Source organism: Callithrix jacchus, chromosome 8 (genome assembly GCF_049354715.1).
Source record: "Callithrix jacchus isolate 240 chromosome 8, calJac240_pri, whole genome shotgun sequence".
NCBI classification, from domain to species: Eukaryota; Metazoa; Chordata; class Mammalia; order Primates; family Cebidae; genus Callithrix; species Callithrix jacchus.
Genome location: NC_133509.1, coordinates 91,293,577 through 91,321,217, shown reverse-complemented (window position 1 = coordinate 91,321,217; position 27,641 = coordinate 91,293,577). Strand labels below are relative to the sequence as shown.

General features: G+C 43.2%; 2 protein-coding genes across 9 annotated transcripts in view; one reads left to right on the top strand and one right to left on the bottom strand.

Moving 5' to 3' along the window:
* Positions 1-5,502: 5,502 nt before the first annotated feature.
* Positions 5,503-27,641, bottom strand: part of TMEM260 (transmembrane protein 260) — an 81,093-nt gene continuing 58,954 nt past the window's right edge. For 2 of the 7 annotated variants that reach the window (XM_002753936.7, XM_009006078.5), the window contains one exon: positions 5,503-8,928. In XM_002753936.7, coding sequence (XP_002753982.1) covers positions 8,674-8,928 — 255 coding nt within the window. In that variant the 3' untranslated portion in view covers positions 5,503-8,673. The remainder of the gene's footprint in view (positions 8,929-27,641) is intronic. The other 5 variants (XM_009006075.5, XM_035260602.3, XR_013521721.1 and 2 more) reach the window with 4 other exon arrangements.
* LOC118144951 (uncharacterized) overlaps positions 7,426-27,641 on the top strand; it is a 38,460-nt gene continuing 18,244 nt past the window's right edge. For both annotated transcript variants that reach the window (XR_013521722.1, XM_035260604.3), the window contains exons 1-2: positions 7,426-7,535; positions 11,643-11,767. Coding sequence is in view for 1 of the 2 variants with exons in the window: in XM_035260604.3 (XP_035116495.1) it covers positions 7,463-7,535; positions 11,643-11,767 (198 nt within the window). In the remaining variant the exon portion in view is untranslated. The remainder of the gene's footprint in view (positions 7,536-11,642; positions 11,768-27,641) is intronic.

Here is a 27,641-nt window from a genome sequence, read left to right as displayed (position 1 = left end):
GATGAGATGAAGGTGTTGGCCGGGCGTGGTGGCTCATGCCTGTAATCCAGGCACTTTGGCAGCCAAGGCGGGCGGATCACCTGAGGTCAGGGGTTCAAGACCAGCCTGATCAATATGGTGAAACCCCGTTTTTTTGTTTTGTTTTGTTTTTTTTTAAAGAGATGAAGGTGTTAAGGTGTTGACTTCATCCAGGTGCATGATAATAAAAAAGGAAAATAGAATATCTATTGTATCCAAATTATATGCAGGTCACATGTTTCACATGACAATATAAGCACAATTACAGGATTTTATGCGATCCCATAAAATAAAGTTCTTTTCTTTATCTTTTATGCGATCCCATAAAATAAAGTTCACACATTTTCTTGGTACAAGTGAGCTCATGTTATTTCCCAGGTTTAGGCTCTTTAAATCAACTATTCAGCAAGGGACGAATGAAAAAGGAAAAGTTCTGTCCTAGTAAAAGCCAACCCTGTGAACTAGGTCATCTGTATATCTATACATCTTTATCAAATGCACGAAGTGCATGTAGCATGGTTTGTGAGGTCACATCAGAAGGGGATTTTCATTTCATGAGAGGTGCCAAACTTAGTTGCCTCCTAAATACGAAGGGCCAAATTACTTCTAATTCTGAGAGTAAATGAAGGAAATTTTGGTGAAGCAATTCAGTGGATGACAAATGTCACCTCACCAAGACTGTTATAACAGCTATTATTATTACTATTTTTACTACGGTGTATATTTTCACAAATCGTACATCAGAACCAAGAGTCAAATTTGGGAGAAATCACCATCACCTACACATTGAATATGTAAGGTTCACATTTAGAAAATCAGACACCTAGGCCTGCAAAGAGGTTTCTCCCCTGTGGACTTGTAGCATTTTAAATAAAGTGGCTAAACCAAAGAGAAGAATCATGAATACCAACACAGGGTGGACTCCGTTTCTGGAAGGTAAAGTCTAATTCCAGTGGAGCTGGGACATATTTCTTTCTCCAAAATATAAAAGTATGATTGTGTTTTGATGTCTACTTAAGAGGGGGAAGAAATATATAAACTAGTGCAATATTTTTCAAATTGAGCTTCTAGCAGCTGATTCAGCGGGAATGTAATTTATGTTAATAAGTTCCTGGATTTCAAAGTGACTTTTTTCTTGTCACACTAAAACCTTTTAATTTGGGTATATATTCCTAAGTCCAGAATGGGTAGAGACATTCTCAGTCAAAAAGCCAGGGATACAATTATCCCAGTCTAAAAGGGGGACAAATTATATTCTGGAGGGTTGAAGGAGAGGGGACAGTTCAATGTATGGTTTTTCAACAATTTCCTGCAACATAGTTAACGTTACACATCATTTACCTCTAGGCAAGTTTATCCTAATTTTAAAATGGCTGCATTACTTGAGGACTTTAATGTGCCATAGAGATGATGGTGGAATGTAGCTGTTTTCATACAACTGGGACTGAAGTGGGAAAACTACCAAGTTGAGCCAAGAAGCTATGTCCTAGTCTCAGTGCTGTTACTACCTTTGTGACATTAATCAAGTCACTTGTTTAGTATAGACATGTTTCTTTGTTTCTTAAACTAGATTAGTTGTGACAGTTAACACTGGATGATTCCTTACTGACGTTTTTGGTGTTTTTTTTTTCTTTTTGACACAGAGTCTCACTCTGTCACCCAGGCTGAAGTGCAGTGGCATGATCTTGGCTCACTGGCAATCTCCGCTTCCCAGGTTCAAGCAATTCTTGAGCCTCAGCCTCCTGAGTGACTCAGATTAAAGGTGTGTGCCACCATGCCTGGCTAATTTTTGTATTTTTAGTATAGATGAGGCTTTGCTGTGTTGCCCAGATGGTCTTGAACTCCCAACCTCAAGTGATCCACCTGCCTTGGCCTCCCAAAGTGCTGGGATTATAGGTGTGAGCCACCACACCCAGCCTCGTGTTAAATTCTCCTAAACCAGTGTTTCAAATTTATTTTTTACTATGATCTACAATGAGTAAATTTTATATTGTGACTCAGTATACACATTTATCAATGTCTTTACATACACAAGTATCACGTTATACACACATGCATATGTGCATACACACACATATGAAATGAAACTGAAGGTTCCATGAAACAATACTTACCCTTGTTACTTGAACGCATTTTTTTCTTTTTCTTCTTTTAGAGATGGAGTCTCGCTCTGTTGCCTAGGCTAAAGTGGCATGATCTTGGCTCACTGCAACCTCCACCTCTGGGTTCAAACAATTCTCTCTGCCTCAGGCTCCTGACTAGCTAGGATTACAGGCGCCTGCCACCACGCCTGGCTAATTTTTGTGTTTTTTAGGTGATCGGCCTCTCAAAGTGCTCAAATTATAGGTGTGAGCCACGGCACCCAGTCCATTGTGGTATTTTTAATTCTATTTCGTTAAGAAAAAGCTGGTCAAATCCCACTCAACTGACTTCATGACCCACAGTTTGACAATCAGTCTAAGCACAATCCTGCAAGTGGAGGAACGGCCTCCAGGTGGACACAGGAGACTGCATAGGTTAGCTAAAATTCTAATCACTGAAGGAGAAACTTAACTGTATAGATACAATCCACATGTTGAATGAATATGCTATAATTTTAGTGGAAAATTACGACATTCTAAATAAAAACAGTACGAGTATTCTCTATCAGTGAACTTGCTTGTTTTAAGCTCTGGATAAATTGAACTCTAGTTTTTTATGTTTCTAAGAATGAGCTTTTTTGAAAACTTTCTTTCACCTGTTAGACTGGCTTTTAACAATCAAAAGAATCCTAGCTTTTTGATAAATAGATCGTTTTCCATTTATAAACAATCCTCTTTAAAGTTTCTACAGCTTTTGCAAGAGTACTTCTTAAAAGCACTTGATTTCTTTATAACTTTTTTTTTTTTTGAGACAGTCTGTCACGGAGGCTGGAGTGCAGCAGTGCAATCACAGCACTTCAATCTCTGCCTCCGAGGCTCAAGGGATCCTCCTGCCTCAGCCTCCTGAGTAGCTAGAACTACAGGTGCATGCCACCTTGCCTGGCTAATTTTTGTATTTCTTTTGTAGAGATGAGGTTTCACCACGTTGCCCTGGAATGTCTTAACCTTTTGGACTCAAGTGCTCCACCTGCCTCAGCCTCCAAAAGGGCTGGGATTCCAGGCATGTGTCACCGTGCAGGCCTATAATAACTTTTAAAGGCATGGTTAAAAATAAAACAATTGTGTGTTCCCCTTTTACTTTCAAAACCTATTTTGAGGGGAGACACCATAATTAGATTCTACTCTTTCCATCTTTTACCCTAGCCTCAAAATCCTCAATGGACACACTATTACAGTTTTTCAGTTCAAGTTCTGGCATGCTAGGGCATTATGGGGAATGCTTTTTTGCTTTTTTTTTGAGACAGTTTCTCACTTTGTTGCCCAGACTGGAATGCAGTGGCATGATCTCAGCTCACTACAACTTCCACCCCCCAGATTCAAGTGATTCTCATGCCTCAGCCTCCTAAGTAGCTGCGATTACCTATGTGTGCCACTATACTCAGCTAATTTTTGTATTTTTAGTAGGTATAGAGTTTGGCCATGTTGTCCAGGCTGGTCTTGAATTCCTGGTCTCAAGTGACCTGTCTGCCTTTGCCTCCCAAACTGCTGGGATTACAGGCATGAGCCATCACTCCTGGCCTTGACTTCTTGTGTCTTAGATAATATGCAAGCATCCAGGGTAATGGGTGATTCATTTAGGTCCCATAAACACCATAATCCAAGGATGAGAAAACTGGGTCTGATTTTCTGAGCAGTGTTCTCCTTTCAGTTTTAATCACACACATTTATATGTGAACAACCACTGGAATTAAAGATACCTTCAACAGTTCAACTACCTAAGGGAGTATTTCACTTAGCTGAGAAAAATATCAAGTACTTTCTTTAAAACGTTACACTCCAACAAATACTTTCAGGTAACACTTCTAAATAGATGATTATGACTGTTATTTTAAAAACAGGACATAATCTCCATTTACTAGTTTGCAATGTTTATTATACAATGAACTTAATAATAAGATTTTATGCCATTTCTGGCCAGGCATGGTGGATCACATCTGTAATCCCAGCACATTGGGAGCCTGAGGTGGGCGGATCACAAGGTCAGCAGTTCAAGACCAGCCTGACCAATATGGTAAAACCCCGTCTCTACTAAAAATAAAAAATTAGCCAGGCATGGTTGTGCAGGCCTGTAGGCCCAGCTACCTGGGACGCTGCGATAGAAGACTTGCTTAAACCCAGGAGGCAGAGGTCACAGTGAACCAAGTTTACACTCCTGCACTCCAGCCTGGAAGACAGAATGAGAATCCGTTTAAAAAAAAAAATGCCGTTTCCATCTATTGTACATCGCCCTCTGCTACTTATATGAGAATTATAACAAATCCTAAACAAAGTTTTGAAAGGGTTAAAGCTTAGATTTGGTGCATTTCTATTTATCTTTTATTATACTTTTATCCTCATCTAAAGGCAACTATATACAAGAAGACTTGCAACTCTGCAGTTGCTCTGTGACGCTGGCTCACTGGGATAGGAGTATGGCCCAATTATGTGCCTTTGTGCCTTGACCTTTATCTTGTAACTTTCCCAACCTTGTCAACCCAACTTTCTAATATTACCACAGTGTCTGTATTGAAAATTAACCATCACCCCTAACTTTGGATCTGTAGCAAAGAGTCAGACAACTCCACTTTCAGGCCAAAAATTGTTGGCTTCACATTTACAGTGTTGGAACTGCTACTACTTGTCCTTCTCATGTGGCATCACCACTTTTTCTATTTTCAATATGGTGTGAGCTAATCTTTTGAATACATACAATTTCCATCAAATGTATGTTACGTTGTTGAAGCGCAATCAGATTTTTTTGTTTCCCTGAAAAAACCCCTTTTCAGGATATATTCCTGTTTAATTTTCTATAGCTGGGTAAGCACTCTGTACTATTCCTGGGGCTGTTTTAAAAACACCGTCTGTGCTGATCCAAATCAAACAGACCTTTAGAGGGTACTGACAATGATGTCTTCATTGAATATGATCACTGCTGAAGCTTTAGCTCCTTGTTTGCTCTGTAATGCTGTGCCAAGATCTTGGCCTTTAGATGTTCCCAGAATCCCTGGAAACATTACTTATTTGTTTGTATCAGCATTAGAATGGTTTTGCATTCACAACAAAATGTGAATCTCTTACTGGGTTGAAGTTGTTTTCTTTACCTAATCATAAGACTTGAAGCCCGATGGAACAGAATTTTAAGTAAAACATACCAGAAGTCAGAGTAATAGGATTCCTTTGTTTTTCAACCTTTGGTAAAAAATGTCTTCCTAAATATTACAGCATTAACATTTAAAAATTCTGAGGGATACTGGTGAGAACTATGATTAAAGATTCACAATATTTCACTTTTAAGACATAAAAAAACTACTCTTCATATCCTAGCCTGATGACTTAAAGATATCAGCAGGGTATCATAAAAAAATAATCTGAACACTCAAAATGGGCTTTATTTAAATATCATAAAGGCTAAACATTATGGCTCTACCAAAATAAAACACTAAGAATATAAGCAGAAATAACATTTCACATTTCTGTTTGGAGTTTTAAAATAATACACTAGTCATTGATTCCTTTCTATTTTGGCTACATTTTGAGTAAGAGAACAGAAGCATTTAAAATGAGTTCTTTTAAAAAACAACAAAAAAAGGCAAGTCAATACCAAGAACCAAGCATACTCCCATCAAAGGGAACAGGGAAGCACAGGGAGTGCAGTCCACTCAGTGGTTAGTCAGATAAGATGGGCGCCACACTTGCCCACTGGTGCGTGTCAGCCTCGATGCCAGGGCGGCAGGGACCTGAAACGTGGAGAGGCAGACAGTTTCACTGGCTCCCACTGGCTCCTCAGGCCAAAGTCCAGGCTTTGTGGGGTTCCTGTCGTCCTGCCAACCATGGAACTCCTGGGACACTGCTAGGAGAACGCTGGCCAAATCCTGTATGAGAAGTCACCTCCATCAAAGTCTCCTCAATGTCGGGGAGTCAGACTACAGGAAACCCCTTTTATCAGATTTTATGGTGTCTGTACACTAGCCAAGGAAAGTAAGGGAAAGAAAAAGAAAGCAACTTGTTTAACCTCATCTAATAGAAAGGAAAGGATTCTCCAAAGTAGTTGATCTGGGAATGAAGCCCAATATCTCTAAATCTCAGCTCAGGGTACTAGGTTTTTATTTACCCATGGTTTGTAGAAACTTAACTCATTAAGATCCTATCTGCTCTGGGCTATCATATTATTGGTTTCTCTAACAGAGTGGCCCAAAGCCATTGTTGGACACATGCAAAATAATCTGTGTACCATCTGACAATAATCCATACACAAAGCATTCAGCCATACACATATCTCCACAGTACAGACACATATTTAAAACATTTTTAAAAGTGCAGAGGTCTTCATCTGTCATTCTTAAGGCTACTAATAGGAAATATCACTTTTAATAAGGTTCCTCAAACACCACATGCATATGTAGATGCAGAGATGAATATTCACATACCTGTGTGTAGATGTTCAGAAACAAGCAGGACCACCACACATATGCTTGCAGTCTCTTTTCTGAACCAATAAAGACAATGCTTTCCTAAGGAATGTCTGAATTTTATTGTACTTTTTTTTTTTAAAAAGAGAATATCATAATCTTAATTTCTTTCAAATGGATAAACTTAGACAATTTATCAACGCTTCCTTACATTTTTACACCACGCTGAACTCCAACAGGTTTTTGTTTTAAGGTAAACCAGGTTTCTGGTTCTTCCCTGTGGAGAAGTTACTTTCAAGTCAGTGAAAGTTCTTGGCCCATGATTAAAAGTCTTTGCCAATTAGTACTCAACAACTTCAATTCATTTTTTTCTGGTTCAAGATGAGTAGGAGCCTAATAAGGCTGTGATAAAAGGGCAAAAGGCACTGAGAGCCAAAAGCGGATTAATGAGCTCCTCCATTTATTTGTCTTCCTAACAGCTGAACTGTTACAACTATTGACACTCTTCAAAAGGTTCCGCTCTGAACCCTGTCCAGGCACTGCAGGCTCCAATGGACATCTTCAAATCCAGAGAATGGAGGGGCAAGAGCTTCCCCTGTGTGATGCCAAAACCAACAAAGCCCCATGGATCAGGTAATGAAACTTCAGCTTTTCCCCCTTTGAGATTTATTTACTGGCAGCTGACAAGGGGCAAATTCAGCTCGAATTGTGCAGTCAAGGCCCTGTCAAGCTTTTAGAGGCACCCTTGTCTTGAAGCACCTTCATGACTGGCATTTCACTCAAAGCCCTCGGCACTGGTCCTTAACAGCTTATGACATCACAAAGGACACTCCAGACAGATGCCTACATGGCATCCTGCAGCATTTTAAAAGAGAATTAGTGGTTTTAATTATGGTCGTAGTATGAAAGGGAACCATGCAAGCTCCACAGGAGACCTTTGATCAGACCCTTTTGCTAGTACAATGCCACGGAACTGTGACTATTCCTGGTAAGGGGCCTTTTCTTGCTGAATGACTCACCAGTGATCTTTGAATGCAGACAAGCTTCTAGCCCTCCCTCTTCATTAGTGAGCATTTCTATACAGGGGCCTATATAGTGCTTGGAGTCTAGGAGCTATACAATTGGGGGGAAAAGAAGCCCTACAGATTCTGGCCTCTACTTAGGAAGTGCTGAAGGACTCTGAGTGACTTTATTCATTAAAACAGGTTGCTATTAATTAACTGTCATAATAAAATAAAGAACTATTATTTGCATTTCTTACTATGTTCTCTTTAGTAATATGTATAAAAGATGCTTGTAACAGAAATGAATTTATTGAGCCCCTTTCCCATCCCCCCCAGTCCCTGCCTTTTTTTCCCCTTTGCATTTTGGCAGCAGGAACCTACTAATTATTGGGCCTAGATCTCTGAGTCCAAATAGAAGTAAAACATAAATATAAAATTAAGTAAATGCAAAATCCTTTTTACTTGCCAATCAGTTTCTGAAACTGAAAGAAGCAAACAGTAAATTAGTTTTTTTTTTTTATTTCAGAGAACGATCTAAGACAGTAAAACAAACTTTAAAAATATCACCCACTTAGTGTTTAGCTTGAAGTGTAAGACTATGTAACAACTATAGCTACTTTGTAAAAAATGTATTCTCACCTAAAGCCTAACAAGATTCATTCTTCTTTTTTTTTTTTTCCCAGAAAACATAAAATGTCTTTGGTCTGGTATTACTATAAAAAAAATTTAACCTTTAAAACTGACCTCAATAAGCATGGCCCTTAAACAGTTCATGGTCAATATTTAGTTACATGAAAATAGTTCATTCTCTTCTAGAATCTAATCAAGCACAGTCATCTGGTGAAAGACTGGAAGTCAGAAGACTTTTCAAAAGCTTCTCACTGAAAGGTTAATTTGGTAACATGGGATAAACAGAATTTTGTGTAAGTGGGAGATCTTAGTCACTCAACACCCCATGAAACAGTACTGCTGGACCATGTTACTTATATCTAGGAGATGATCGTATCTCAGAGATGACTTAGTTTTAAATGTTTTATGCAGTTTCTTTTCTTGAAGGAAAAACTTCCGGACTTCATAATTTTGGAAGCTGAATGATGAGCAGGTTTTTCATATTTTGCTGTCTCAGACATTTTTCCTACTTCTCAGACTTTGCAGTTCTTTTCTTAGGTGCTTTATAGCACCTAAAATATCAGCGTGCTGTGGATCATTCTGTGCTTTCTGAGAATACAGACGAAAATGTTTGATGGTTTCAGATAGCAGGACTTCAGGGTCTGCATCTCTTGCCTGAAGGCGCAGCATCCGCTCACAGGCGATGGCATAGTTCTTGTGCCAATTCACTGGGTGTTCCTTTTGTAAATAGACAATCTCCTTATAAAGCTAGAAAACAGCAGAAATTTTGGTATTCCATTGTTAATCCCCCCCCCAAAAAAAAACCAGAGGAATTAACAAGAAAAAAAAAATCCAAGCAGCCTTCAGTAACAATCTAATCATTGCTAGGCCATGCAGAAAATGCAAGGATGTTACTGTAATTACTACAGTAGCGGGAGGCAAATATGCTGCATGTAAAACTGCTTCTGAGGTTTTCGGATGTTGCAGGGGAAACCTAAGACACCCTGTGTCAGGACAAAATGCCCTTCCTCCAGAAAGATGTTCTGGGGAAGGGATTTAATTTTAATTCATGAAAAGCTATTTACTCAACAGGTAGAAGGGTTGAAACTCTAAGTTTACCTGTTGGAGGAAAAAAAAAAAACAAACAAACAGCTTTCTTTAGAAGACTGCCCAGAAAAAGAACTTGAAGGAATTTAAATTTTTGTCCCATATTTTTGACAAAAATTTCTCTCTACATTAAAAACAACACTAATAACAATAGCAAAGATAAAACAATCCAGACAAATTCATTATCATAGAGGCTGGGTGACAGAATTTAAGAGACATCCATAAAGTGCGATACTGAAAGCTTCACAGTATCCTGTGATTTACAATTGTGATAGTTAAAAGTTTGCACACAGGAATTTAGAATTTCATTTTTCAACATCAGAGAGAGTATTAATTGAATAGTTAGATTTTTTTTTGATAGTGAGTTTTCCACAGAAAACACATAAAAAATTTAACAAGTAAAAAAGCAGATACAAATCTGCAAAAGAGAATATTACAGTTGCTTATTTGGGAATGTCACAGCTTTCTTGGAGACTGTCAAGTTAGAGATGTATTCACAGCCGTTTACCTGTAGACTTTCTGAGACAACAGAAAAGCAATAGTGCTTTCTCCAAGGAACAAGTGCTTTTTGAATTAGACATGACATCAGTTAGTTAAAAGAAACCCAATCATTTTGTCTATTTTTCTAATTCCCACTCCGGGGCAGACAAACGCATACCTATTTTAAAATAGCACCCTCATGAAAAATTCCACAATCCATGTTTTGATGTATCTTTCACTAGTTAATAACCCTCAGTCTTCCAGCTGCCTTTTAAAGCAAATTTCCCCTTAGTTCCCTTCCTTTTATACCACAGGGAAGAGGCTGGGCATGGCAGCCCATGCCTGCACTCCTGGCACTTTGTGAGGCCAAGGCCGGAGGATTGCTTGAGACCAGGAGTTGGAGACCAGCTTGGCCCACAGAGCAAGACCACATCTCTAGTTAGAAAAAATAAATGGAAAAAAAATGGGAGAGAATCACCACACGCTTTCATATACAGCAAGGTGATTGTCAGACTCCTACCCTTTATCCTCTTGGTAAAATTTTCAAAGCTTCTTTACCCTTTCCTCACCACCCTTTTTTTCTCCGGTGGTTTCTCTTCATGAGCTCTCCCCGGTAAGACACGGGTATAAAGGCTGTAGCACGCTGCCCCACACTTAAAGTAGGCATTCAGGAACTGTTCAGTTTTCAAAATCCTAAGTGTTGCTTTTTTAAAAAATGAAGTATAATACATATTTTTATACAAATCTATGCCACTTAGATTGATGTTTGTTACTTTTCTATTTTTAATTTTTACAGGTACACAGTATCTATAAGGTACATGAAATATTTTGATATGGCTTGCCATGTATAATGATCACATCAGGGTAAATGGGGTATCCATCACCTCAGGCATTTATCTTTTCTTTGTGTTACAAACAATCCAATTATACTCTTTTAGTTATTTTTAAATGTATCATAAATTCCTGTTGACTGTAGTTACCCTGCCGTGCTATCAGATACTAGATTGTATTTATTCTAACTATATTTTTGTACCCATTAACCATCCCCACCCCACTGCCCCACACTAAAGTGCTGATGTCCAAACAGATGCCAACACTTCCAGCAGCATTTCCCCAACTACTCCAGGGAATGGAGGCTCATTCATAACCCACCTACTAGTCTTCAGGCATCAGGAAAACTGTACTACCTTCTTCTGGAACACTTTGTTACTGACGCATTATCAACTTATTTTAGATGTCCTATTAAGCTACATACACCATATCTTAAGAAGCCTGTCATTTCTCATTATGTGGCATTGTATTTCTTCCTCTATGTTTATGTGTTTCAGTGGACCGTATTCTGCTGGTTGGGGACACATTCAAATTATCCAATTTATTCCTATAACATTGGTTACTCCCTGTCCTGCTCCCCAACCATGCCTAAATTATTAAGTCACCTGAACTTAATGTTCTGTATGAGCTATTGAGTAGGATAATGTACTCCACAACAAAAACATTCTTTATACCTAACAAGAACAGTCTCGAAAAACTAGCACCGGGGGTGGTAATTAAGTAATTATCACCAAGTAATTTGCCTCACTTGTAAACATTGTCATACATCTGGAGACTATGCAAAGGAGATACCAATAATCTGTGTTCACTGAAAAAAATAAACCTCGCTGACCCAAAGGGACAATAAGAAACCCACAGACGAGCTTTAGTAGTAGCCTAACAACTGACCACGGGAGAGATCACTGATGAGAATGTAAAACAGTAAGTCTCCTATCTCTCCCAACTAAATATTGCTTGTTTTTCGTAGAACTACAAGGTACGGGAGATATACAGCACTATGCTATGAACCGGATATGAAGGACAATCTTTTAAGGTTTAAAGCCCCTTTGCTTTTTCTTTTTTAGAAAAAAAATATCAAGGCCTGGAATGGTTCATTGACTCACAGTTGACAACTAATGGCAGAGTGGGCCTAGAAGCTGGGCCTCCCTACTGCCAGCCAGAACTCCAGCATGCTGCCTTCTATAATCAGGTATCTTGCTGTCCTTAAGTGGGGTGCCTTGGAGGGTTCTGCCTTTGCCCCCGTGGCTCGCTCCTTATGGACTGCTCTCCCCTCCCTCTCGCCTCCTTGCCCCACCATCTGTCTGGTTAGCTCCTTCTGATCTTTCAAGATGACACTCTAATGACATCCCCTCTAGAAGCCTTCCCTTCCTCCCTCCCTTGCCAGCCTACTCCCCAGCTTGCTCCGGTCCAGTGCTCTGAGTTTCCGTAGCACCTCTGCATGCCTCTCACAGAACTCACAAGAATGAACTGTGACCAAGGACCTGATCTTCTGTCTCCCTCTCTAGCCTGACACCTTTTTGATAGCAGAGATAAGACTTGTCTCCAATACACTATTTGCATGGAGTGGGTCCTTAAGAAATACCTTGTAAGTGGATAAGTGAATAAACAAGGAGCTAGTGATCACAGTTTAGGAATAAAAGTGGTCAAGTGGTCACACTAATTGGACACCAGGCTATTTTGATTTAGCACCAAACACTTGCCCTGGCTGAGTAGAACCACAGCAGTCTAGAGATAGCAAAAAGAGCTGCTCAGACATACAGGTCCTATGCTCTGTTTTCATTGTCCCTTGTCAGGATATTAAGTTTCCTACATAGCAGACTCTGCAAGTGTCCAAACTGCCCAGTGCCATAAGTCACAGAAAAGCAGAGACTCTTAAATAGTGCCACAGCAAGTCTCCTATATCTGCTCCCACTTCCCATCAGAGAGGACAGATTTGTGCGAGAGCTTCAGTGTGGCTGTGTCTTCCAAAGGTTCATTTGCCTTCCTGGGGCCACAGTTAGAAGACAGAGCCAACCTCCAACCTCCATGACTGTCGATCTCTTCCCATGAAATCTCAACAAGCCATGGCCTTATCATTTCAAGTGGAGCCAGGTCATAACTTTTGCATAGAGAGTAACCTGCCAGACTTTGTTTTATATGAAGCTATTATATTAGTTTCCTACTGCCATTGTAACAAATTGCCAAATGTATTTATTACATGTGGTTTAAAGCAACATATATTTATTATCTTGCACTTCTGGAGGTGAGAAGTCATGAAACCAGCATGACTGTGTTCCTTGAGGAGGCTCTAGAGGAGAATCTGTTTCCTGACCCTTTCCAGCTTCCTCCAGAGGTGGTCTGCACTCTTTCACTCCTGGCCCCTTCCTCCATCTGCAGTCAGTGTGTAGAATCTTCATGTTTCTGTCTCTCTCTGCCCTCTGCTTCTGCATCATGTCCACTTCTCTGACTCTGACCTGCCTAATTCCCTTTTATGAGGGCCTTTATGATTATGTTGGGCCCTCCTGGATAATCTGGGGATAAACCCTTGTCTCAAGACTCCTAACTTAATCCATCCCAAACCCCGCTTTGTTACATAGGTAACATACAGGTTCTGGAGATTAGGACATAGACATCTTTTTTGGGTAGGAGGTGTTATTCTGCCTACCACTGCCATTTACTTTGGATATTGTGATACAATTGAGCATTTGTTCATAATGCTGCTTTATACCATCCAAATTAAGATGGAAATAAAAGGATGAAAACTCTAATGTGATACACCCTCTAACCATCCTGAACAATCACCGTCACCTTCCCACCACTATATATAAAAGTGTAACAGGGGTTTCTGCCAAGATGGCCGAATAGGAACAACTCCAGTGCGCAGTTCCCAGAGATAGCAACACAGAAGCTGGGTGATCTCTATGTTTCCAACTGAGGTACCATGTTCATCTCATTGGGACTGGCTAGACAGTGGGTGCTCGCCCATGAAGGGCAAGTTGAAGTAGGGTGGGGCGTTGCTTCACCTGGGAGGCTGCAAGGGGTGGGAGAACTCCCTCTCCTAGCCCAGGGAAGCCATTAGGGACTTTTCCTGACACTGGCTCAGATACTGTGCTTTTCCCACGGTCTTCATAACCCCCAGACCAGGAGATTCCCTCTGGTGCCTACAACACCAGTGTCCCAGGTTTCCAGTACAAAACTGGGTGGCCGTTTTAGCCACAGTAGGTTTTTTTTTTTTTTCATATATCCCAGTGGCGCCTGGAACACCAGTGAGACAGAACTGCTCATTCCCCTGAAAAAGGGGATGAAGCCAGGGAGCCAAGTAATCTGGCTTGGTGGGTCCCACCCCCACGAAGACTAGCAAGCTAAGATCCACCGGCTTGAAATTCTCACAGCCAGAACAGCAGTCTGAGCTCAACCTGGAACAGTTGAGCTTGGTGCGGGGAGGGGCGTCCGCCATTATTGAGGCTCAGGTGGGCAGTTATAACCTCGCCTGTGTAAACAGTCACTTGGAAATTTACAGAGGAACTAGGCAGAGCCCATGAGCTCAGCAAGGCCTCTGGAGGCAGACTGTCACTAGACTCCCTTCTTGCTGGGTAAGGCATCACAGAAAAAAGGCAGCAGCCCATCAGGGACTTATAAATAAAGCCCCTACCTTCCTGGACAGAGCACCTGGGAAAAGGGGTGATTGTGGGTACAGCTTCAGCAGACTTAAATGTTCCTGCCCAGCAGCTCTGAAGGGAGCAACAGATCTCCCAACATAGCGTTTGAGCTCTAATAAGGGACAGACTGCCTCCTCAAGTGGCTCCCTGACCCCTGTGTATCCTGACTGAGAGACATCTCCCAGCAGGGGCTGAAAGACATTTCATGCAGGAGAGCTCTGGCTGGCATCTGGCGGGTACCCTTCTGGGGTGAAACTATCAGAGGAAGGAACAGGCAGCATTCTCTGCTGTTCTGCAACCCCTGCTGATGATTCCCAATCAAATGGGGTCTGGAGTAGAGCTCCAGCAGACCTGCAGCAGAGGGGCCTGTTAGAGGGAAAACTAACAAACAGAACATAGTTTCAATATCGGCAGAAAGGAAGTCCACTCAGAGACCCCATCCAAAGGTCACCAACTTCAAAGACCAAAGGTAGATAAATCTACAAAGATGGGAAGAAACCAGTGCAAAAGGCTGAAATCTCCAAAAACCAGAATGCCTCATTTCCTCCAAGGGATCATAACTCCTCACCAGCAAGGGAACAAAACTGGATGGAGAATGAGTTTGACAAACTGACAAGCAGGCTTCAGAAGATGGGTATTAACAAACTTCTCCGAGCTAAAGGAACATGTTCTAATGCAATGCAAGGAAGCTAAGGACCTTGAAAAAAAGGCTAGATGAAATGCTAACTAGAATAACCTGCATAGAATTGATGGAGCTGAAAAACTGTATGAGAACTTCATGAAACATACACAAGTTTCAATATCCAAATCGATCAAGCAGAAGAAAGGATAACAGATTGAAGATCAACTCAATGAAATAAAGTGAGAAGGCAAGATTAGAGAAAAAAGTGAAAAGAAATGAACAAAGCCTCCCAGAAATATGGGATTATGTGAAAAGACCAAACCTACATTTGAACAGTGTACCTGAAAGTGATGGGGAGAATCAAACTGTAAGGTTGACCTAAAGGATGGAGAGGCAGACCCAGGCTCAGGTTTAGAATGTTTATTTCAACCTGCCAGGCCAGCTATCTCACCACGGCAGTGAAGGCAGCAAACTGGCCTACAGACTATGGGAGTTATATAGGGGGTTTGCAGATAGCTGGTGCTATTCTAAGAAAAACTGCATCTTGGTTCTTAGGTGTTAACATTCTGCTTAATTGGGTCACCATCCTGGCTTTGAGAGCTGGGTGGGACCACATCCTGGAATCCAGGTACCCTGTTTATAAGGCCTGAGGCTGTTTTTGTTGTGAGCTCGGCTTAGCAGGGGAGAATGGGGAGCGGGTTTATGGGCTTGCCTTGTTGTGACCCTAACATTACAGCCTTTTGTTATATATGTAAAAGAAAGGGAGAAGGGGCACTGTTCATTTCTCGCTGCTTCATGCTGAGTAGGGACGCTGGTTGGGGTGAGGCTAGCATGCAAGTTGTAGTCCTGGAATATCATCATGTCTTGTATTGCACTGCAGATAAAGGCTTGTAATCGATTCTGCAAAAACTAGGTGAAAAGACGTAGGAGACAAGGGCCAAAGACCAAGAGGAGGAGGAGAGTTATAGCAGAGATAAGGAGCAGAAGCAGCCAAGGGGCCCAGGAGCTGAGAGATGAGCTGAGAGACCTGAGGGGCCAGGCGGGTCAGGCAGAAGAATTGTTTTCTTTTCATTTTTGGGCTCGGTCTTTGAGTCTTTTGACATCTTGCACTATTCTGATTGCTTGAGATAGAAACAACATTGTTTGTCTAGGAAGACGCAGAGACCACCTTTTTCAGCGGTAAGTAGATTGAGGCCTCTGCGGATCTGGAAGACAACTGCAGCCAGTGAATCTATTTGTGTTTGGAGGGTAGAAATGGACTTGGTCATGTCCTCTATACTGTCTGTAAGGTCTTTGGAGAGGAAGCCATAGTAGGAGAGAGTTGGAAAGCTTGGCAGTTCCTGTAGCTATTCCTAGTCCCACAGCAGATGTATGAGCTGCACCGCCCAGCACTGCCAGATAGGAGTGCTGACTGGGATGGATAAGGATTGGTTACCTGGGGCTATACTAACTTTTAGGCTGAGGAATACTAGTAGTGGGGAGGCAAATATAGGTGGAGGTGCTGCATAAAAAGACACCTTAGCTTGGCAGACAGAATTGGTTGTGTATGTTGAAGAGATGTGAAAATTTGTTTTTTTTTTTTTTTTGAGACAGAGTTTTGCTCTTGTTACCCAGGCTGGAGTGCAATGGCGCAATCTCGGCTCACCGCAACCTCCGCCTCCTGGGTTCAGGCAATTCTCCTGCCTCAGCCTCCTGAGTAGCTGGGATTACAGCCACGCACCACCATGCCCAGCTAATTTTTTGTATTTTTAGTAGAGACGGGGTTTCACCATGTTGACCAGGATGGTCTCAATCTCTTGACCTGGTGATCCACCCACCTCGGCCTCCCAAAGTGCTGGGATTACAGGTTTGAGCCACCGCGCCCAGCCTAAATTTGTTTTTTAATGTCCCTGCGAGTGCAGCTGCAGTGAGTGGCTACAGGGGTGCATTAAGAGGAGTTTGAGTGCCCCACAGTGCTTTATTTTCCCAGTGCAGGAAGAAGTGTTTGGTGTCTACCAGAATCCAGTGAGAGGAGTTCTTGGTAAAGAATGGGTGGAGGAGTTCTTGGTAAAGAATGGGTGGAGGAGACGGTCTTGAGTTTTAGGTGACTTGGTTTCATAGGAGGGCAGCCAGGGATGGAGACGTAAGCAGGGACAGTGTCTGCCATTGCAGAAGCCTGACTTCTTATTAAGGAGTAGGGTGATGTTGAGTTCTGGAGGGCTTGAAAAGCAGAGAGGAGTTTTGAATATGTTTTGGTTGGTATGCTCAGTGGAGGGTTTGAGTTGTGAAGTTATACTGTTGGGGGGCAGGTGGCCTACATGGTGGCCGGTGGGGGAATGGCACTGAACGCACAGTGGGGCCTGAGAGAACAGAGCTGTTTGTGTGGTGATGGGGTTTAGTAGAGCTGAACTTGATTGATACAGGGAGTAAGGGAGGTGAGAGAAGGGTGTAATAACAACTGCTTGTCCAGTGGGAGACTGAGGTTTGTTATGTTCTGTGAAGGATTTATAGAGAGCTGTATTAGTTGCTGTAAATTATATTGAAACAGTCCCCCTAATTGAAAGTGGGGGTGATAGGTTACTCTGGTATGAATCCAGTCTTACGTGGGGACGTGGATGGCAATGTAGGCAGTGTCCGAGACAGAGAGGCACAGCCAACAGTTGCTTGTTAGAACTGGGTTACACTGGTTTAGTTGGAACTGAGTTGAGAGTGTGGTGAAGGTGGCGTAGCAAGGGATGGGGTAGGTGTTGGTGGGGGGGGGGGGCAGGAGTAGCAAATAAGCAAAGGGTAAGGATGAAGGTAAAAAACTGGACTTTATCTAGGGTGAAACTGCACAGGGTGCCTTGGAAGGTAAGGTCAGTTATCCAATCTAGGAATGAGAGAGTAGTTTCTTCCCTGAAGAATATCCTCGTGAGACAGTGAAGGAAGACAGTGAAGCAACATGAACAGAGACAGGACATAAAAAAGGGGGTCATTATTTACCAGTGACTGTTATTCCTGCTATTAGTGCAATGATCAGGCAAAAAATTAGGGCAGTGAAGGCTCTCTGCTTGCTGTTCCACATTGAGGGGCTACAGTATATACACCTACTGCAAACAAGAGAGGGAGTAAGGCCGTTCCTGTGAGGAGGATGTGGTAAGCAATTTCCATTTAAGGGTGATATAACACTTGATTTGTAAGAAAGGAGCGGGAACAAATGGGGTAATTTTGCCTAACTGTCTGGTCCTCTGGCAGATCCTCTGGAATGGCTGTAAGGTGGAGTCTGGTTGGCCCGAGGACAATGCTGCAGTATTAATGAGTGGTTGGTGAGGAAGGAGTAGATGGGCCAGTGGGGGCCTTTCCACTTGTAATGTGGAAAGATGATACCAGGAAGTAAGTTCTGAGCATTTGGCCGCCGTGGGGATACTAAGGAGAACCTGGAAGGGGCCTTCCCATTTTGGTTTAAGGCTTGTGGGATTAAGGGTTTTTAGAAAACATACTCTCTTGGGAGTAGGGCCTGGTTAGCTGGGCCTTCACGAGGCCTTGGGAGGGTCCGGCCGGCATGTTCACAGAGAAGGTGTCAGATGAGGGAGAGTGTTGGCAGACACTCTCCTAGTGGAGAGTTTTAAGAAGTGGCCTGTTTTGTAAGAGGAAAGGGCATCCATACAGTAACTCAAATGGGCTAAGGAGGGTGCTTTTGGTTTTTGAGAGTGAGTTTGATTAGCTGAGTCTTAAGGATCCTATTTGCCCTTTCTACTTTTCCAGATGACTGGGGTTGGTATGGGATACGCAGGCACCACTGGATGCTGAGGGACTGAGAGACTTGTTGGGTGATTTGGGAGATGAAGCTAGGGCCGTTGTCTGATTGTATGGAGTGCAGGAGACCAAATCTAGGGATGATTTCTGTTAAAAGAATTTGGGAGACTACTGCAGCCTTTTCAGAGGAGGTGGGGACGCTTCCACCCACCTAGAGAAGGTGCCTGTAAGGGTAAGAAGAAACCTAGTTTATTTTGACAGGAGGTATGTGGGTGAAGTCTACTTGCCAGTCTTCTCTTGGGAGTGATCCTCTTAGCTAATGTGTGGGGATGGGAGGAGGGTGGAGGGCCCCTGAGAGGAAGTTAGAGCGTACATGACAGTTGGAGGGTATGTCCTTTAGTGTGGTAAATAGGTGGGGAGAAGAGAAGTAAAGGCGATGGAGAAGGTACAGGGGGCGTGCACCGATATGAAAGGACTGGTGAAGAGCTGTCAGAATTTCCTTAGTTTGTTCCTGAGGGAGGATGAGTTTGTGATTTTTGACTATCCAGCTCCTCTGGAAGGAGGCTCCTTATTGCAGTAGTGAACAATTCAGTAGGGCAATGCTGGGGTTGGACTGAGAGAGTGATGAGGAGGACAGGGGCAGGGACAGAGGAAAGGGAGGCTTCTTTTGTTGCCTTGTTGGCCTTTCTGTTCCCTCCTGATATTTCATCTGATCCTGTCTGGTGTCCTCGGCAGTATATAACTCCTGCCGTAGCTGGGAGGTGTGCAGCTTGGAGGCGTTGGTTAATAAGCAGACCATTAGTGATGGGGGTTCCTTTGGCAGTAAGAAATCCTTTTTCCTGCCAAATAGCGGCATGGGAGTGAAGGATGTAGTGAGCATATTTGGAGTCTGCGAAAATGTTGACGCATTTGCCTTTGGAAAGGGTTACAGCTCTAGTGAGAGTTCTAAGTTCTGCCTTTTGGGAGGAGGTTCCATGAGGGTAGGGGTTTAGTTTCAATTACTCAGTCAAGACTGACAACTGCATACCCAGAGATTTCATGGGAGTTGGCTGGTTTAGAAGAGGAGCTATCTATGAATAACTGGTCGTCAGGATTGGGGAGAGGCTCAAGGGAGATATTAGGAAATGAGGCTGTAACTGATCAAGGACTTCAATATAGGAGTGAGTAGGAGGGGAGGAAGACAGTGGAAGCAGAGATGCAGGAGTCAGGGGAGCACTTTTGGAGAGGCAGAACTCAGGTTTTTCGAGAGTGGGCACGGAGTAGTTGGATACAAGAAGGGGAAAGGATACGCAGCGCTCAGTAGGAGAAGATATCTTATAAATTATGTGAGCGGTGAATGGTGGTGTCTTGATTGAATGTTAGTCTTTCCAAGGCTAGGGTGGTGGCTGCTGCTAGGGCTCAGAGGCAGGTTGGTCATCCTTGAGTAGTGGTGTCTAGTTGTTTAAAGAGGTAAGCCACGGGAGCAAAGGAGGGGGGACTTCCTTTTTGTTGGCCAAGGATGCCAAGGGCTATTCCATGTTTTTCAGCTGTGTACAGAGTGAATGACTGAGACATCAGGCAGAAATAAAGCGGGAGCAGTGACAACAGCAGCCTTAAGTTTGTGAAAGCCTGGGATTATGTTCTGTGAAGTGGCTCATTTAGAGGGCCTTTGGCAGGTTCACAGAGGGGGCGGGCTAGGAGGGCAAAATTGGGAATCCATATTCTGAAGAAACCTGCTAGCCCTAGGAAAGAAAGGATTTCATTTTTTGAGGTGAGTGGGGACAGGCTCTCTATTAGTGCTGTCTGTGCTGAGGTCATGGCTCGGGTACCAGGGGAGAGTGGACTCCTAAGTATGTTACTGTTGAAGAGGAGAGTTGTGCTTTGGAGGGGGAGACCCTATATCCCTCATTAGCGAGAAAGTTCAAAAGGGTAATGGTGTGAGTTTGAGAGTCCTCTTGGGAGGGGCTACAGAGAAGGAAGTCATCCACATACTGGAGAAGCCGCCTAGAAGAAAGGTCTAGAGAGGTGAGGTCTTGACCCAGAGCTTGCCAGAAGAAATGAGGGCTGTCCCTGAAACCTTGGGGGAGGACGGTTCATATGAGTTGTAACTGAAGGGAGTCGGGATCAGTCCAAGTGAAGGCAAGATTTTGGGAGTTAGGATGAAGGGGAATGGTAAAAAAGGCATCTTTCAGATCGATGGAGGTATAGTGGGTTGTACTGGAAGGGATGAGAGAAAGGAGCACGTAAGGGTTGGGAACTACTGGATGAATAGAAGGGACTGCCTGATTGACAGCCTGGAGTTCCTGGACTAGTCAAGAAGAACTGTCTGCCTTTTTGACAGGGAGTATGGGAGTATTACATGGAGAATGGATTCGTCTGAGATGGCCCTGTGAGAGGAGTTTATGATGGGCTGTAAGCCTTTTTGATGAATTAATGAGATGGGACATTGAAGAATCCTAGGAAATTTGGAGGGGTCCTTTAATTGGATTTTGATGGGGTCATGGTGTATTGCTACAGAAGGGATGGTAGTATCCCACACTATTGGATTAACAAGGGAGGTGGGGAGTGGGTACTGGTGGGAGGGGTCAAGGGCTGGTGTGGTAGTGGAAAGGAGGAGGAGAGAGTCGGGTTGGGTGGAGGGCAGAGGAAGGTGATGGAAGCTCTGAATTTGGCTAGGAGGTCCCTGCCTAGAATGGGAGTAGGACAGCAAGGCATGGTAAAAAAAAAAAAAAAAAGTGTGAGAAAACAGTGTTAACTAAAGAACAAGTATAAGGGGCTTGGTAGCCTGTGGATGTCAGGCAAGTCCATCAACTCACACAACTGGGACTGGAGAGAGATGAGTTGGTCCTGGGAATTCAGGCAAAGCTGAGTATGTGGCCCCAGTATTGATTCTGTCACTAGTAGAGTTACCCTGGGCTCCGATGCAGTGATGGCAGATGGGGCCGCGGGCCCTGGGCCTCATCAGTCTTCAGCAGCCAAGCCAAGGAGCTGCAAGGGTGCAAGTGATTCTTCACCTTTTGTCTTGGTGAAGGGGTTATGGGTTGGAGGTACAGGCTTTTCTGTCTGCCTGTTGAGAGGACAGACTTCCAGTGGCCTGTCTGCTGGCAGACAGAGCAAGGGCTTTCTGGCACCTATGGACTGGGACATGCCTGTGCCCAATGGCCTTCCTTGCCACACTTGAAACATGCCCCTGGAAGTGCGCTGCTGTCAGGTCTTTTGTACTCCTGGGTGCCATAACCAGGTTGGCAAATGGCTGCTGCTAGAAGCTGGTATTTAGCACCATCTCTTTGGGCCTTGTCTATTTCACTTTGTTCATCCTTATTACTGAAGACCTTGAAGCCAGGTTAAGGAGGTCTTGTTGTGGGGTTTGAGGGCCATCTTCAGGCTTTTTGAGTTTATGCTGGAAGTTGGGGGCAGATTGGGAGATGAAATGGGTATTAAGGACAATAGTCCTTTCTCGGGAGGCAGGGTCAACGCAGGTATATTTCTGGAGAGCTTCTGTAGGGCAGCAGAGAAATTGGGCAGGGTTTTCATCTGCTTTCTGGGAAATTTGAGTTTTTCAAAATTTATAGTCTCATGGGCAGCTTTGTTAAGGCTTGCCATGAGGCAAGTAATCATGTAGTTACAAGATGACCAGCCCAGATCTGTAGGCTGACATTCCCAGGCTGGCTCCTCTCAGGGGACAACAGCCACCCCTACAGGGTTAGTAGGGTCCTGCCAGTGAAGGTCATCAGCATGTGCCTGTGCTTCAAGCCACACTCTTTCCTTCTCTTCGTGGAGGAGAGGATAATATGCAGCTCACACCAGGTAAGTTCATAAGACTGGGTAAGATATTTAAATTATTTGATGTAAGTGTCTGGATCAGAGGAGGAAGACCTGAGGCACTTTTCGATTTGGTAGGGATCAGACAGAAGACATGAACACAGACAATGACTTCCACCCCCACCACTTCTCGAAGTGGGAGTAAGGGAGCTGGCTGCAGGGGATGCCATGTTTGGGAGCAGCTGTGGAGTGAAGGTAGGGGAATTGGAGAGAGGTGGAGCAGGGATCGAAGGCGGAGGTTCAGGGTGTTCTGGCTGAGGCTTAGGGTGTTGGCAGGGTTATGATTTCCGTTCTTTTGCATTTGCTAAGGAGTGTTTTACTTCCAATTATGTAGTCAGTTTTAGAGTAAGCGTGATATGGTGCTGAGAAGGATGTAGATTCTGTGGATTTGGGATGGGGAGTTGTGTAGATATCTATTAGGTTCACTTGGTCCAGATCTGAGTTCAAGTATTGGATATCCTTGTTAATTACCTGTCTTGTTGATCTAATGTCGACAGTGGGGTATTAAAGTCCCCACTACTATTGTGTGGGAGTCTAAGTCTCTTTGTAGGTCATTAAGAACTTGCTTTATGTATCTGGGTGCTCTTGTACTGGTGCATATATATTTAGGATAGTTAGCTCTTGTTGAATTGATCCCTTTACCATTATATAATTGAATCTATAAATTACTTTGAATTTATAAATTAATTTCAAAGCCACCATTGACTTTCTTCACAGAATAAAAAAAAAAACACCTTAAATTGCATATGGAACTGAAAAAGAGCCTGCATAGCCAAGACAATCCTAAGCAAAAAGAAAAAAAACCAGAGCTGGAGGTATCATGCTGCCTGACTTCAAACTATCCTACAAGGGCACAGTAATAAAAAAAAGCATGGTACTGGTACCAAAGCAGAGATATAGACCAATGGAAGAGAACAGAGGCCTCAGAAATAATGACACACCTACAACCATCTGATCTTTGACAAACCTGAGAAAAGCAAGCAATGGGGAAAGAATTCCCTATTTAATAAATGGTGTTGGGAAAACTGTCTAGCCATATGAAACTAGATCCCTTCCTTACACCTTATACAAAAATTAACCCCAGATGGATTAAAGATTTAAACATAAGACCTAACACCATAAAAACCCTAGAAGAGAACCTAGGGAATACCATTCAGGACATAGGCATGGACAAGGACTTCATGACTGAAATACCAAAAGCATTGTCAACAAAAGTCAAAATTGACACACAGGATCTACTTAAACTAAAGAGCTGTGGCACAGCAAAAGAAAGTGAACTGGCAACCAACAGAATGGGAAAAAATTTTTGCAATCTACCCATCTGACAAAGGGCTAATACCCAGCATCTACAAAGAACTTAGACAAATTTACCAGAAAAAAACAACCCCATCAAAAATTAGGTGAAGGATATGAACAGACACTTCTCAAAAGAAGACATTTATGCAGCCAACAAATATGCTAAAAAAAGCTCAACAATACTGGTCATTAGAGAAATGCAAATCAAAACCACACTGACAGAGCATCTCACTCCACTCGGAATGGCAATCAAAAATCAGGAGACAACAGATGCTGGAGAGGATGTGGAGAAATAGGAACACTTTTACACTGTTGGTGGGAGTGTAAATTAGTTCAACCTTTGTAGAAGACAGTGTGACGATTCCTCAAGGATCTAGAAATAGAAATAACACTCTCCAAGATGGCCGAATAAACACAACTCTGGCGCCCGATAACCAGCAAGAGAGATGCAGAAATCCAGAGATCTCTTAGCTCCAACCGAGGTACCAGCTGCATTTCAAGAGGTCTGGTCTGATGGTGAGCAAAGCCCAGGCAGGGCAGACCGAGGCGGGGAGAGGTGCTGCTTCACCCAGAAAGTCCATCTGACTGGCGAGTCAGAGGCTCCCCCTCTGGCACTCCAGTCCAGATATAGCTTCCCCCAAAGCCTCAGCAATACACAGAACAGGGGATCTTTGCCAGTCAAGCGCTGGGAATTACAAGCGCAGAATTGAATAATAATCCAGTGTGGTGTCCCGGATTGGCACACAGACCTCAACAGACGCATAAGTCCAAAAGGCAGCCGGGAGAGTTTTCGGACTGAGCTATCGCCCCCTCTCCCTGACCAGAGAGAGGAAGTCGAAAGGGGAAGATGGCCAGGTGTGGCTGGGTGGGTCCCTACCCTCTCCCAGCAACCCCAGAGAGCTGAAGCTCTGACTTTAGCGGGTTGCCCAGCCAGTGCCAGTCTGAGCTGAACCCTGAATGATCCAGCCCAGTGGAGGAAGGGCACAACCCACCATAAGAGGGGTGGGACTGGGCTACATGTTTTAACAAAAAACACATGAACCTTACATAGCAACGGGACTGAGTTCTTGACCACCCGGCAGCACTGCCCGGTCAGCGTAAGAGGTGGGCCTAAACCCCCAGTGTAAACAAAAAGCCACAGGAAGCTTCCCTAGTAACCTGAAGGAGTCCCTAGAAACCCAGTAGCACCTCCACAGGTAGACAAGCACCCTCATCAAGCAGCTCCCTGAGACCACAGACAGGTAAATCCATAAAGATGGGGAAAAAAACCGCAAAAAAGATGAAACCATCAAAGACCAGAACACCTCTTCTCCTTCAAGGGGTCACAACTCCTCAATACAGGAACAACATGACCAAGAAAGAGTGCAATGACTTGACAAACAGGCTTCAGATGGTGGATGATAACAAACTTCTCTGAGCTAAAGGAACACGTTCTAACTCAATGCAAAGAAACAAAAAACCTTGAAAAATGGTTAGATGAAATGCTAACTAGAATAGCCAGCTTAGAAAAGAATATAAACTACTTGATGGAGCTGAAAAACACACCACAAGAACTACGTGAAGCAAACACAAGTTTTAAATCAATCAAGCAGAAAAAAGGATATCAGAGATTGAGGATCAACTCAATGAAATAAAAAGAGAAGGCAGTCTCTCTTCTGGTCCTAGGAGCTTCGGGAACCGCGGCTTGGGTGCAGACATGGCCAAGTCCAAGAACCACACCACACACAACCAGTCCTGAAAATGGCACAGAAATGGTATCAAGAAACCCCGATCATAAAGATACGAGTCTCTTAAGGGGGTGGACCCCAAGTTCCTGAGGAACATGCGCTTTGCCAAGAAGCACAACAAGAAGGGCCTAAAGAAGATGCAGGCCAACAATGCCAAGGCCATGAGTGCACGTGCCGAGGCCATCAAGGCCCTCGTAAAGCCCAAGGAGGTTAAGCCCAAGATCCCAAAGGGTGTCAGCCGCAAGCTCGATCGACTTGCCTACATTGCCCACCCCAAGCTTGGGAAGCGTGCTCGGGCACGCATTGCCAAGGGGCTCAGGCTCTGCCGGCCAAAGGTCAAGGTCAAGGTCAAGGCCAAGGCCAAGGCCAAGGATCAAACCAAGGTCCAGGCTTCAGCTCCAGTTTCAGTTCCAGCTCAGGCTCTCAAAGGTGCCCAGGCCCCTACAAAGGCTTCAGAATAGAACAGATATCTTTGTCTGCCAATGTGAGGACAGAGGACTGGTGTAACTCCCTTGGGGCTGCCATCTGCATGGGGCTGGGGTCCTCCTGTGCTATTTGTACAAATAAACCTGAGGCAGGATTAAAAAAAAAAAAAGAGAAGGCAAGACAAGAGAAAAAAAGAGAAAAGAAATGAACAAAGCCTCCAAGAAATAATGGGATTATGTAAAAAGATCTATCTATGCTTGATTGGTGTACCTGAATATGATGGGGAGAATGAATCCAAGCTGGAAAATATGCTCTAGGATATTATCCAGGAGAACTTCCCAAGCCTAGCAAGGCAGGCCAACATTCAAATTCAAGAAATATAGAGAACTCCACAAAGATATTCCCCAAGAAGAGCAACCCCAAGGCACATAATCATTCAGATTCACCAGGGTTGAAATGAAGGAAAAAATGCTAAGGGCAGCCAGCCAGCCAGAGAGAAAGGTTAGGTCACCCACAGAGGGAAGCCAATCAGACTCACAGCAGATCTCTCAGCAGAAATCCTACAAGCCAGAGAGAATTGGGGCCAATAGTCAACATCCTTAAAGAAAAGAACTTTCAACCCAGGATCTCATGTCCAGCCAAACTAAGCTTCGTAAGTGAAGGAGAAATAAAATCCTTTATGGACAAGAAACTACTGAGAGATTTCATCACCACCAGACCTGCCCTACAAGAGCTCCTGAAAGAAACACTAAGCATGGAAAGGAACAAGTACCAGCCACTGCAAAAGCAAAGCAGTTGGCAAACACCAAAAATGCAATGAAGAAAATGAGTCAACTAACAGGAAAGAAAACCAGTAACGATGGCAGGATCAAATTCATACATAACAATATTAACATTGAATGTAAATGGCCTAAACACCCCAATCAAAAGACACAGACCGGCAAACTGGATAAAAAGTCAGAACTCATCAGTGTGCTGTATTCAGGAAACCCATCTCACATATAAAGACACACATAGACTCAAAGGGATGGAAGAAGATTTACCAAGCAAATGTAGAACAAAAAAAAAAAAGCAGGGGTTGCAATCCTAATCTCTGATCAGATGGACTGCAAACCAACCAAGATCAAAAGAGACAAAGAAGGGCATTACATAATGGTAAAAGGATCAATCCAACAAGAGCTAACTATCCTAAATATAAACGCATCCAATACAGAAGCACCCAGATACATAAAGCAAGTTCTTAATGACCTAAAATGAGATTTAAGACTCACACAATAATAGTGGGAGACTTCAACACTCCACTGTCAATATTAGACAGATCAACCAGACAGAAAATTAACAAGGACATCCAGGACTTGAATGCAGAGCTGGACCAAATGGACATATACAGAATGGTCTACCGCAAATCCACAGAATATACATTTTTCTCAGCACCACATTGCACTTACTCTAAAACTGACCACATCATTGGAAGCAAATCACTCCTCAGCAAATGCAAAAGAACAGAAATTATAAGTCTATCAGACCACAGTGCAATCAGACTAGAACTCAGGATCAAGAAACACACTCAAACCCGCACAACCACTTGGAAACTGAACAACTTGCTCCTGAGTGTTGACTGGATAAACGATGAAATGAAGGCAGAAATAAAGATGTTCTTCGAAACCAATCAGAATTAAGACACAACTTACCAGAATCTCTGGGACACCTTTAAAGCAGTGTCAAGAGGGAAATTTATAGCAATAAATGCCCACATGAGAAATAAGGAAAGATCTAAAATTGACACCCTATTGTCAAAATTGAAAGAGCTAGAGGAGGAAGATCAAAAAAAGTCAAAAG